The following is a 12,879-nucleotide window of genomic DNA, read 5'->3' as shown; positions in this document are numbered from 1 at the left end:
AATAATAATAATAATAATAATAATAATAAAGTTGGAAGGGACCTTGGAGGTCATCTAGTCCAACCCCCTGCTCAGGCAGGAAACCCTATACCATTTCAGACAAATGGCTGTCCAGTCTCTTCTTAAAAACTTCCAGTGTTGGAGCATTCACCACTTCTGGAGGCAGGTTGTTCCACTGGTTAATTGTTCTCACTGTCAGAAAGTTTCTCCTTAGTTCTAGGTTGCTTCTTTCCTTGATTAGTTTCCACCCGTTGCTTCTTGTCCTGCCCTCAGGCGCTTTGGAAAATAGCTTGACTCCCTCTTCTTTGTGGCAGCTCCTGAGATATTGGAACACTGCTATCATGTCCCCCCTCGTCCTTCTCTTCATTAAACTAGACATACCCAATTCCAGCAGCCTTTCCTTATATGCTTTGGCCTCCAGTCCCCTGATCATCTTTGTTGCTCTTCTCTGTACTCTTTCTAGAATCTCAACATCTTTTTTACATCGTGGTGACCAAAACTGGATGCAGTATTCCAAGTGTGGCCTTACTAAGGTATTGTAAACTGGTATTAATACTTCACGTGATCTTGATTCTATCCCTCTGTTAATGCAGCCCAGCACTGTGTTGGCCCTTTTGGCAGCTGCAGCACACTGCTGGCTCATATTTAAGTGATTGTCCACTAGGACTCCAAGGTCCCTCTCACAGTTACTACTATTGAGCAAGGTACCCCCTATACTATACCTGCGCATTTGGTTTTTCTTGCCTAAATGTAGAACCTTACTTTTTTCACCACTGAATTTCATTTTGTTAGATAGCGCCCAGTGTTCAATTCTGTCCAGATCCTCCTGTATCCTAAGCCTGTCTTCTGGAGAAGACAGGCTTATTTCTTGCAGATATGCCAATGCACCATTGTTGCTACTTTGTCACATTGTTGTTTGTGGCCAAACTGTGTGATCTTGCAGCGCCTAAATATATGGTCCATTGTTTCTTCAATATATATTATTATTAAATCTGTCTTATTTAGGACAAATAAGGAAGACGTGCTTCTTCTTAGTCTATAAAACAGGGCTATATCCAATGGGTGGGAATATCACAAAAGTGTATTTTGGCTAAATATTTAGAGAAACTTCAGAATACAATGGAATAGACAATTGTAGGAAGGCATTCCTTCATTACAAGTAGTCCTTGCTTGCCAACCAATCATTCAGTGACTGTTCAAAGTTATAACAGTGCTGAAAAAAAGAGATTTACAATTGATCCTCAAAGTTGCCACTGCAACTTCCCTGAAGTCACATGATTACAATTTAGGCTCTTGGCAGCCAGCACACATTTAAACAATTGCAACAATTGCAAATCACATGATCACCATTTGCAAGCTTCACAGCTGACTTCCAACAAGAAAAGTCAATGGGGAAGCCAGCAGGAAGTTGCAAGTTGAGGTCAAGTGTCATTGCACTTAATGACCACATAGGATTCACTAACAATCATAGCTGGAACTGATAAGTTGGGCACAGAGACATATTTCACTTTACAACTATATCACTTAGCAATGGAATTGTCAGTCATAGTTGATAAGTAAGGATTACCTATACACACAAATAAATAAATACTGGCCAGTCAACTGTCTGAAATACTGCACTTAGACTCAGTAAGATCACTTCTGAAGAATTTCCAAGTCAACAGATACATCATTTGTGGAAACTATTATTTCATAACAACTAGAAGCTATAGCTAGAAAGATCCAGTACAAAATGCATTACCATTATGAACACAATAGTTTTAGCCCACCGCTATCCTAGTTGCACTATGAGAATAAAGATGTGCTAGACAAAGGATTCTTGTAACACTGGTGACGCAGCTTGAGAATAGCTAAAGCTATTGGAGGAGGATGAATGACATAGTGTAATGATGCCACTTTTATTAATACACTATTAATTCAATTATATCACATCATTACAAGCATGTCAAGATAAACTGAAGCCTGGGTATTTTTAAGACAGCTGAAACATTTTCCATATAGTTTTTGAATAGCCACTATGCTCTGGCCAAGGTGCTGAATGTAAAATATCAAGAGAAGTGCTTTGATTTTTAAGACAAATTCATTCTGGAAATTCTGGTTTGAACCCCTTGATTGGCACAACTCCTTTATAAGTGTCTTTTTCCAGGAAAAGCACACTGGAAGGAGGGAAAATGGTTAAACAGCCCTACATGCTGTTCTACAGTCCTCTCATTTTAAAAAAAGTACTTCATTAAGACTAAAATTAATCTCTGGGTGAAATGGATAAGGAAATAAGCAAGCTTTCCACATTTTCACTCCTGAAAGATCTATAGGCAGAGTGTGATTTATTGGTATATCTTGGGATAGAATGGCAAGAATTTCTAACATCCCATGATTTAACCTCCACACACCCAAAACAACCACCAGGTTGTTGAAAAAAGATACTTAGGGTAAAACAAGGATTGATTTGTATGAAAAGATTTATGAATTTGCTTCTGTTTATTGGCTGAAAATTCCTGGATTGAGTATATCTCACAACTTTCCTTAATTCTTAGAATATGTCTTCCTACAGGAGCCTCCATCTGGAATTCATCTCTAACTGGTGTATCAAAATCTGAAGTCTGCCTGCTTCTGCCATAGATGTTACATTTCAATCATGCCACACATTCTCATCTGTGAAAAATTCCTGCTCATACTTCCCTATCTAATCCTAATAACAAGGCTTTTGCTTCTACTTCTTCAAGAGTTAAATTAGCTCCTTCTCTGAGATACAATAAGGGAAAGGCTGCCATTTTTACTTAATCAGAGATAGACCAAGGGAAGAGACAGCAATGTCACAAATAAATTCAATTTAGTTCCATGTTTTGTAGATGCATTGTTTGAACGTGGGATGTAGAACAATCAATACCTCAGCATTAATCTGACAGATCTGATTGCATTACACTTGCTTTAGTTGTATATAATGTAAAACAGCAGAGGGAAACGAGGCTGCCCACTGCCTTTTTCATCAACAGGCAAATGTCATTACACCCATCTGTTTTCATATCTTCTACCTGCAGTGCCGGAGGGGTCGGAGAAATGAATCTTTCACTGTGGAAGCCTGGTGTGCATTGGTGTTTACTTTCTTTACACACCACTTCATGATTGACCAAAAGCACTCTGCAGTCCTGAAAATCTCTCTTGAAGGATCTCAATGCTCTTCAGAGAAATGTCCTTTAGTCTTTGCACTGTTTTGGATTGTTATTGTTAATCTTATTCAACTGACTGCAAAATAATTTTCATGCACATTTGTGTATACATATATACACACAAATATTTCGTTTATTTAAAAAAATAAATACTGAGAGACATAACAAATTACCTTTGGGCCTTATCATATATACTTCCTGCAACATTTCTGAGCTTTCATGGGAATTATGGAAAGAATAACTAAAGTCTCTCCATCTCTGGATTAGCTTGGTTTGCCTTAAAGATACTGAGCTCACATTTTAGCACTTCAATTTTCTTTTCAGTTTGTTTAAACATCTCCCCCGTTTAATCTTGTGCTCTGTAATTATTTGTGCTTTTGGAATAGCCTGTTAAAAAAAGACAGACGGTAATTTCTGGGTTCCTGGCATTATTGTTATTTGTTATTATAACGTTGGCTTCTAACCTGATCAATATTAGAAAGAATCTGTTTGCAAACCCAATTCTGGCTGAACAGGAAAGCAAGTATATACTGAGAAAAAGCATCCAATACATCCTACTAAGGAACTGGTATCCCTGAATGTATCCATTCAGAAGTCTAATCTAGGAAATGTTGAAAAATTCCACCAGAACTTTTTCTGATTACTTAAAATAGAACATACAATCCATGAAAGTTTTCTAATTTCAATTCTCCTCTTAAAAGTCACTCTCAGACTCTTAAACTGGAATAATGTACCTTTCTCATTTCTTTTCCCCTCTCACCTTTATCTAGCTCTCTTTCACACACACACACACACACACACACACACACACACACACACACACACACATGATTGCTTTAACTGCAGGGAGGGAAATGTCTTTGTCCTTCCAGTAATAGCTCTGTCTCTGCCCCCTTCTGTATCTTCAAAGTGTTTCATATGGACCATTGTGCCTCCTGACTCACTGCAAACATTTGCCTACCCCAACTGAGCATAAAAGTCAATCCTGTCTCCTCACCTCAAAGACTTTAAGGGCACGCGATGGGAGTGAAGTCTTCCCTCCTTTAAGTGTGAACAGAAGATTCAACACGGCTATCCCATCCTTCTCATCAAAGACGATCGTCTCAGTTAATTCAGCAGCTTCAGACGCAGCAGCTGCAGCAGCTTCTCTCTCCTTTCTGGCATCTTCAATAAGACTCTGACGTCTACCTATGAATTGTGGAGACTGGGAAAAGAGCACAAGGAGAGAAAATTCAACACAACCATGGAAAACGGTTCTCATCTCTATGCAATATACGAATAATCAGCCAAGTGATGCTTCATCTAGCCCAAATGTAACTATTAATTATTCTTCTGGTATGCTCCTGGATAATATGCTACATTAGGAGTTGAACACTTGTTTCAGCAATTTCATTACTATAGACATGATGTTTCAATCATGATATGGGGGAGAAGAACCCTTCTCAGTCATATTCCCATTGTTACTGTTTAATATCTATATGAGGGAGCTTGACAACATCTGATATCCAAGTATGAGTCATTACCTGAGGTTGGGTCAGAGAAGCTGTTGATATCCTGACAGTGTCTGGAGGCAGTAAGGGATTGAGGATGGGGGAATAAGATGAACTTAAATTCTGGCAAAACAGAGATATTGTTTATCAGGAAGCCATCAGATTCTTGACTGACTACAGTTATCACACTAGATGGGATGTTATTCCCTCTGAAGGAGCAATTTGATATCTTAGGGGTCATTCTAGGCTCACATCTGCTACAAGATGGACAAATGGAGGCCACTACTGGAAAGATTGTCTAGCTTTGGTTAGTGTGCTAGTCGCCATCCTATCTGGAGGAGGAAGCCCTAGCAACAATCACTCAGATTTTCATTATCTCCAGGCTAGTATACTATATAGGTCTGCTTTTGGAGATGACTAAGAAGCCACAATTGACTCAGAGTCCAGCAGCTCATGTTCTGGCTGAATCATAAATTAATGTTGCAGGTACTGTCTCAGTAGTCAATGGGCTTCTAAGTATCATTCAAATACTATATAATCACTTATAAAGTCCAATATATGTGTGTGTGAGTGCGTGTGTGTGTATATATATAAAATATATAGTGTAAATATATAGGAATCACTAGGAGTGTCTCCTTTGAGTAATGCCAACTCATCTCATGTGTGCCTCCCCAAGCGGGATTCTGAAGATTCCCCCCTATACAATATTGAGGGATGGGGAGCAGAAAACTATATTTTCAATATATGCTCCATCACAATGGAAAGGACCACTTTTTATTTGGATGGCATTGTCTATTATGCTTTTTAAGAAGGTAGTAAAGACTGGGTTGTTTTGAAGAGCTTTTAGTTTTTAATATTGCTGAGTTAAGTGCTGGGTAGGGAGGATGGATAATTTTTTATCACAACTTTAATATATCTGTATCAAACTTTTTTATGTTTTGTTATTGTTGTGAATGTATGTGAACTGTTAAAAGCCTATATTGAGTTGGCAGAATGCAAATGTTATAACAAATAAATAATTGATACCTGGACTACACTATGCATTAAAAAACCTTTCTGAAATATACAGAATGTTAAATTATTTCGGGTTGTAAAATTGACAATGGCAATCAATTTACTTAGCATGCTGATATTGATGTTGAAAGCACCAAGCTGTTGTTTTCAATCTTTTTGCTAATTGTTAACAAATTATAAAGCAGCAGCTTTATAAGAGTTTGCCCCAAATGGAGAGGTGGGCATCAATAAAATATTTCCTTTTGATGAAGCAGGTATTTTTCCTAGTAGTAGTAAATCTCTGCATTGCCCTGGTTCAGGGAGGCATAAAGAGCAAAAACCTTAATCTCACATTTAATCAGCCACCGCTGACATCAAGCAGCTTGCAGAAGAAGAGCTGAACGTTAGAAGAAAGGACTCAATACATCAATGCGACTCCAAAGGCTGCCTTTTGAAAGAGGGAAGTTTGTATTGGTCCTTTTAGGGTGGACAATGGTCCATTAGACTCCCCTTGGTAAGTTGAGATTTTCTTGGTTTATGTCTTTGCTTTTGAGAGTTTTATGGAAAAAAGGACAGAGTGGGATTTTGAGATAATTGCCTGTAAGCATGCTCAATTGTTTGCTTCCCACTCCCATCTCTCATTGTTTTCAAAAGATTAGAAAGAATTTTTGCACATCTGGGAGCAATAATAATAGTGAAAGGAGAGCACAAATGCATAAATAGCAGCTTTGTCTGTTCAAAAGCATATCCAACCCATGACTGTCAGTTTTCCAGAAAAATACTTTTGCCAAGCTTACCACTAATACGATGTCATTCGCAAACTGGAGGTATTAATTAGAAAGCATGCCAACTGAGTAACTATGAGATGTGTTAAAAAGCAGATGGAGATAAAAACGAGACCCAGTTTCCAACCTGGCTAGAAACTGGAGAGATTGTGAGTCCTGCCTTAGGCAAAGTCAGCTGGATGACCTTTGGCTGGCCGATCTATCTCAGCCCTAGGAAGTACGCAATAGCAAACCACTTCTGAAAAAATCTTGTAAAGAAAACTGCAGGGACATATCCAGACCGTCTCTGAGAATCAGACACCGTTGAATGGAAGAAGAAAAAAAAAGATCAAAAGGCAGATACAAAGCATTTGAATGCATTTCCATATGTAATGATAGTATTAAACAGTGATTTAGAGGTTCATTACTTACTCCCATGCTGATTTGCTTCTTTCCTATCGTATAATATCTTCCTCCCCAATCTCATGCTCTATATATTGGATTGATTTTAATCCCTAACATCCTCAACCATCTTCACTATTGGTGGGTGAACTGCCTGAGCTTGATAGTTGATAGTTGATAGTTGATATTGTAGAACTACTCAGCTAGAAAGTATGAAGTTATGGAAGGTCAATGTGATAGTGCACATAAAATGGGAATGCTCCTCACTAACCTCACACCAACATCTGAAATTGATATAGAAGGCATTCAAGGGAATCAGTGAAACAAGACATGGAAACAATGTGAACATAGTATATATGTACTTACCTAGAATTAATGCTATTTGTAGAATTTACTTTTGAGTGAACATTTATAAGCATATACTCTTAATTGTGGTGACGTTGTCTAATCCAAATTATATCCATGTATTAAAAAACCCCGTTGATTTCTTTGTATAATATCCCTTTGCATAATATTACAAGAAATGCCTGCTATTCCCAACCTAATATCCTTCAAATTCCTAGAATCCTATTGGCTCCAAATGATTGGTTGTTCTGCAAATTGCAATCCTAAATTGTCTAGACAATATTAGGTTGAGGAAAAACTCCTATATGGACTTTTGGTTGATTTTATGGTGACACTGCTTTAGTTATTTAACTTGATGTGCTATTTAAGTCTCTTAAAAACTTGCTTTTTTCATCTATGAGAAATAGGATACACTCATCTTCTACCTTCTTTGAACAGAAGGTATCGGTTACTATATTTTTAAATTTTTTCACCAGCACTCAACGGATGATGTTTTCTCTATTGAGGAAGATTGGTGATGATGTTAGCTTTTATTTGCAGAAAAAAAAAGGGGGGGGGAATCACAATTTCATACTACACTGATTATCAGACATAAGTTAACCTTATTTGAAATGCAACCTGCTACATTAAATGCAGAAAACAGGATAATGAAAGCTGAAAGTGTCAGGTTTTATTCTTAATAGCTGTACCCGGCCACGTGTTGCTGTGGCTCATTCTGGTTATATGGAAAAGAAAGAAAAGAGAAAGCGCACGTTTGTAATATGTTTAATTTCACAATGCTTGTCAAAAAAGCATGTTTTTACCTGTCACAGGTGTGACATCTATATAATATAGGTATATAAAAACACGTGCGTATTCGAATGCAACGTTGTGTCAAAATTTCAAAGCAATCGGTGAAGAACTTTCGGAGATTTAAGATTTTGAACAAATGAACATTTACATTTTTATTTATATAGATAGATAGTGCTCTTTTAAGCCGTGATTTCAAGCCGGTGTTTTATTACGGGTCATGCAATAGCCATCTGGGGCCAAAAGACCTTTCTACCTTATTGCGTAGAATTACTTCCCTATTCCTATTCAGGCAAAAGAAATTAAAGATAAATATGATAGCTTTAAGCCTCCTTTTTTTTTTTAGTGTGATTTCAAGCAATGCCCTTGCATCTGCTCAGTTAAAAAAAAAAACTGTGTTTTACAAAGCAGTGAATCTAGCCTGCTTATATCTAAGAGTTCATTGGTTAGCTTTACATATGAATAAACCTTGGAAGCTGCCCTCTCCTGAAGGGTGGGACAGGATTTTATATCTTTGCTTGTGTTGGAGAATTGAGCTCCATTCTTTGCACAAAGGCAACAGTGAACATCACTATTGGGATGGCGGGGTGGCATTTGCCTGGCACTTGACTGATCTTGCAAAATGTATTTCCTGACTGCAGACAGAGAAAGCAAAACAAAGTCAGTATCACCTTTGTGGCCCTAAATCAGAAGAAAGCAATTTAGGAGCCTTCCGATGTTTTGGACCAGAGTTTTTACCATCGTCTGTGACTGACCTCACTGGCTGAAGTTAATAGAAGCTGGGATCCAAAACACTCCGACGGTTCCACCTTGCTTATTCCTGCTCTAAACAAAATTGTAAGGACTGTGCATTAGCCAAAACCAGTGCAGAGTTAGAATGAGCAAACATTTTGCAGGGCTAGAGAGCCAGTTTGGTATCGTGGTTAAGACATCAGGCTAGAAATTGAGAGACCGTGAGTTCTAGTCCTACTTTAGATACAGTGCCAGCTGGGTGACCTGGGTTTGTTCCCTCTCTCTCAATCTTAGGAAGCAGGCAAGCAGGAAAACTGCAGGGATTTATTCAGGCAGTCTCCAGGAGTCAAAACTGACTCAAGGACACCCCCCAAAAGAGAGACACTTTGAATCAAAGCTGAATGAAACTGGCTTTAGCTGTATCAGTTCAACAGGTACAGTGTACCACAATTTCAGTTCACAAAGTGTGGAGATTTTAAAAATCAAATCCACTTGCTTTACTGCTTCAAAGGGTTGCTGTGAGGCTTGCATAGGGATAACCCTTGTTCATCAACTGATCTCCTCGGAGGAATATCTATTGGTTTCTATTTCAGATTATCTATTTCTCTACCTTTTCTATTTTTTATGCCAGTGATCACAAAAAAGAAAAAAAATGATGTCAAAGATAAGTAGCACTGAGTATAACGTAAAGGAAAAAAGAAAAAAAATTAAGAAGCTGTATAAAATACAAAGAATTTCTAATTTCTGAAAGTTGAATGAATTAGATATGTAACTAAATACAATACAATTTATACAATATCTTTAGCTGGTTACTGAATTAAATCCATGTTGTGGATTTACACAGCATAGTCAGCCATAAACTAACTGAATAGGCTAGATTCATAAAATGTGTTATACCACAAGAAATAAAATCAAGATCCAGGTTAACCTAGGTCAGGGGTAGGCAACCTTGGCTCTTTTATGACTCGTGGACTTCAACTCCCAGAATTCTGGGAGTTGAAGTCCACGAGTCATAAAAGAGCCAAGGTTGCCTACCCCTGGTCTAGGTTAACAAGATTAGTGTTGCACAAATGCATCTGCTGGAATTTCACCTGAATTGTTTAATACAACCAATATTTTATTGCAACATCCCTGAAACAAATCCTCCCGCCTTGATATTAACTCCTTCCTCACCCCTAAATATAAAATAATAATTGATTATGATTCTTCTTTATATATTTTTAAAAGTAGCACGAAATCAGAACTGCAATATGCTTTTTCAGGGAAGTGGCAGTAGAGAAACTATGATCTTTTATTTAAATGGAACTAAAATATTGTCTACAGTTTCTTTCCTACCATTCTCTTGAAAAAAAAAATCCTTTAAAAAGTTATCCAAAGAGCTGTTTTAAGATCACTTCTGCTAACCTGGTTTTAGATATTTTGCAATGTTGACTCCCTGCTTCCCCTTTTGCTCTCCCAAATATCTTTGTTGTACTGAAAACTGCTATGAAAACTTCTCTTGGACTTAAAAATAAGTTTATGGCAAGCATTCCATTGTTTTTAACAAAAACAAATTTAAAAACTTCTTCTCAGGCACATCAATTTAGTTTCATAGACAATTTTGATTAAGGTCTTTTGCTAATTAATTGCAAAAAAAATGTACTATAGGAGAATGTATGATTTCTGCTGAAAACTGTATAAAGCATTACTACTTAAAATCAATAGTAGTGTACATCTAGAGTAAATATGAAACTGCTAACCCAAAGAGAATCAGAATTATTTCAACAAACAGATTGTCCTTCAGATACTAACATCGGTTGCCTAATTACATTATATTTTGTGGTTGTTTCTAAAGAATAACCATGATAAGTACTTTGTTTCAGGACCATGAAGGGCGGAGCCTTAATCCTTTCTTCCTACACAAATAATCCTCACAGTAATTTGCTGCACAGTGCAAGATTTTGTTGGCATCAAACACAGATTCTTTCCTGTGGTGAAATGCAGTTTCTTGGAAGATGGGTCTGCAACGGATGGAAACTAATCAAGGAGAGAAGTAACCTAGAACTAAGGAGAAACTTCCTGACTGTTAGAACAATTAACCAGTGGAACAACCTGCCTCCAGAAGCTGTGAATGCTCCAACACTGGAGGTTTTTAAGAAGAGACTGGACAGCCATTTGTCCAAAATGGTATAGGGATTCCTGCCTGAGCAGGGGGTTGGACTAGATGACCTCCAGGAACAAAGCATATTCTGCTATAGATTGATGCTCTCTGGAAATGTAACCAAGAAAGCAAGAGAAATGTAATCAATGGTGTTTTATGCTCAAGCTGCTATGCTGGAGTAGTTTATCTGACATCTTCATAAATATTCCAGGTTAATGAACTAGAATACTCAGAAGGCTGGTTGACATACATACCTGCCGTATTTGATTCCAATGTACTTGATGACAGGCAGTCAAAAACATAAGTAAATTAAAAAGGTAAAGAAAATTACCTTTGGTGCTAGAAGTGCAATGGCCACACACATAAAGTTACAGTTAGCAATATCTATAAAACTTTAATACAGCCTGATAGAGTTACATCAAGTCTTGTGGGGAGTTATAACCTTCCCTCTGTGCATATCTACTAGTGGCAAAGTGCAGACTTAACTCAGATACTGCAGCAAGGAAAAATGCCGAACTGAATTGAGGTCCAAGTGTTACAAAGAAGGTATTAGCAATTTGCCATTGGATATGAATCACTATTTTCTCATGCAAAAAGCAGCAAATAAAGCAAGGCATATATAACCACACCAAATTTCTACTAAACTAAAATAGTGTAAAAATTCCAGTGCTAGGCAACAATAAGACATGCAAAGCAATTCAAGCAATACAGTAATAGAAGAAAGCTCATTGTCATTGTTCTAGTTTTAGCTTAGCTCTTATGTGATTCCACATTTTTGCCATTTTACAATATTTTTTTCTATTTCTTCACTTATTCTTCTATAAATGGCATACTTCTTCTGGGCAACTGCATTACTCTTTGGTACTAATCATTAGCGCCAATATTTCTAAGGACTGATCTGCCTAGCTTTGGCATTTTCCCACAATAGGTTGATGCTCATGATACGAAGTTGGTTTCTCTTCCTTCCCTACATCTGTCTCTCTCTGCAAATCAACATCTCATCCCAGGGATGGCTGAGAGCATCTTTGCTTACCATGATGGCCTCGGCTTGTTTAGAGTCCAGCTCTGATACTGCCCGCCGGAAGCCTTTGGCTGAAGCACTGGAGGCGTTTGGGGTTGGCATCCTTGCTGATGAACTGGCTTAGCTTCCAGCTCTGTTTCCCCTTCTTATTCTGGGTTTTTATAGGGCATGTCTGACGTCAAAGACCCTCTGTGATCCCCCTCTGTCCACCTCCCTCCCTTCAGCCTCAGGGAGAGAAAAGAGGAGGAGGGAAGAGATGCAGAGGAAGAAAACACTTGTGTCCCATTAAATGTAATTGCCACAAAGATGACAGGCACCCAGCTCCTGCAAACTCACAGTTGACTCCCTGGCCCCCAAAGTATTTGCTCAGTTATTTACCCTGGGTTTTTACTACAGCTTCCTCTAGTCGTATGCATGCTGAACATTCTCAGTCAATTGTCCGCAGTCTGCCTTTGATAAATATGATTGTATTAGCCTTGCCAAGCAGTATATGTAAAGAGGTGAAAATAAATAAGAGCAACATTTGGTGGTTGCGTGAGTTGAGTCATGTGGTTAAAGAGGATAGAAAGAGGATTTGGGACCTGGGTCTGAAATTATTATTAAGAGTTTGGTGGAGAACTTTGGGGGGAAATTGTCAGGTCCAGAAGAATGGAACATTTGTCTAAAACACAAGGAGCAAAAGGTTTCTGATCTTCCACAGCAAATGCTAAACAGCTACAAACAGCAAATGCTAGACAGCCACAAAAGGTAAGCCTTTGGGGATACACACTTGGGACTTACCTACATTGAGTATATCCACTAAAATGGAAAAAATGGCTTTATTCTGTAACTTTTCTTCTGCTCTCCCACTTACATGATACTCAAGCATCATGTAAATACAGAGGGTGAGGTTCTGTCAGAATAAAGAGGCTTGACTTAAATTTCAAGGTTAACAAACATTAATAAAACTACTTTCCATGTTAACATTCTCAACATCCTCAGCACGGTTAACTGGGAGCTGTGTTTATAGATCTTCTACATCCCAAAAAGCCTATCT

At 37.9% G+C, this 12,879-nt stretch overlaps 1 protein-coding gene across 1 annotated transcript in view; it reads right to left on the bottom strand.

Annotated features, from left to right (window-relative positions):
* The window catches only part of TH (tyrosine hydroxylase), a 27,589-nt gene extending 15,644 nt beyond the window's left edge, over positions 1-11,945 (bottom strand). The window contains exons 1-2 of the mRNA XM_015823246.1: positions 11,856-11,945; positions 4,165-4,371 (exon numbers count right to left, since the gene is read on the bottom strand). Coding sequence (XP_015678732.1) covers positions 4,165-4,371; positions 11,856-11,945 — 297 coding nt within the window. The remainder of the gene's footprint in view (positions 1-4,164; positions 4,372-11,855) is intronic.
* Positions 11,946-12,879: the final 934 nt, after the last annotated feature.

The sequence above is a fragment of the Protobothrops mucrosquamatus genome, unplaced genomic scaffold (genome assembly GCF_001527695.2).
Source record: "Protobothrops mucrosquamatus isolate PMUCROS unplaced genomic scaffold, P.Mucros_1.0 scaffold1808, whole genome shotgun sequence".
Lineage (NCBI taxonomy): Eukaryota > Metazoa > Chordata > Lepidosauria > Squamata > Viperidae > Protobothrops > Protobothrops mucrosquamatus.
This window is presented reverse-complemented; position numbering and strand designations above follow the sequence as displayed.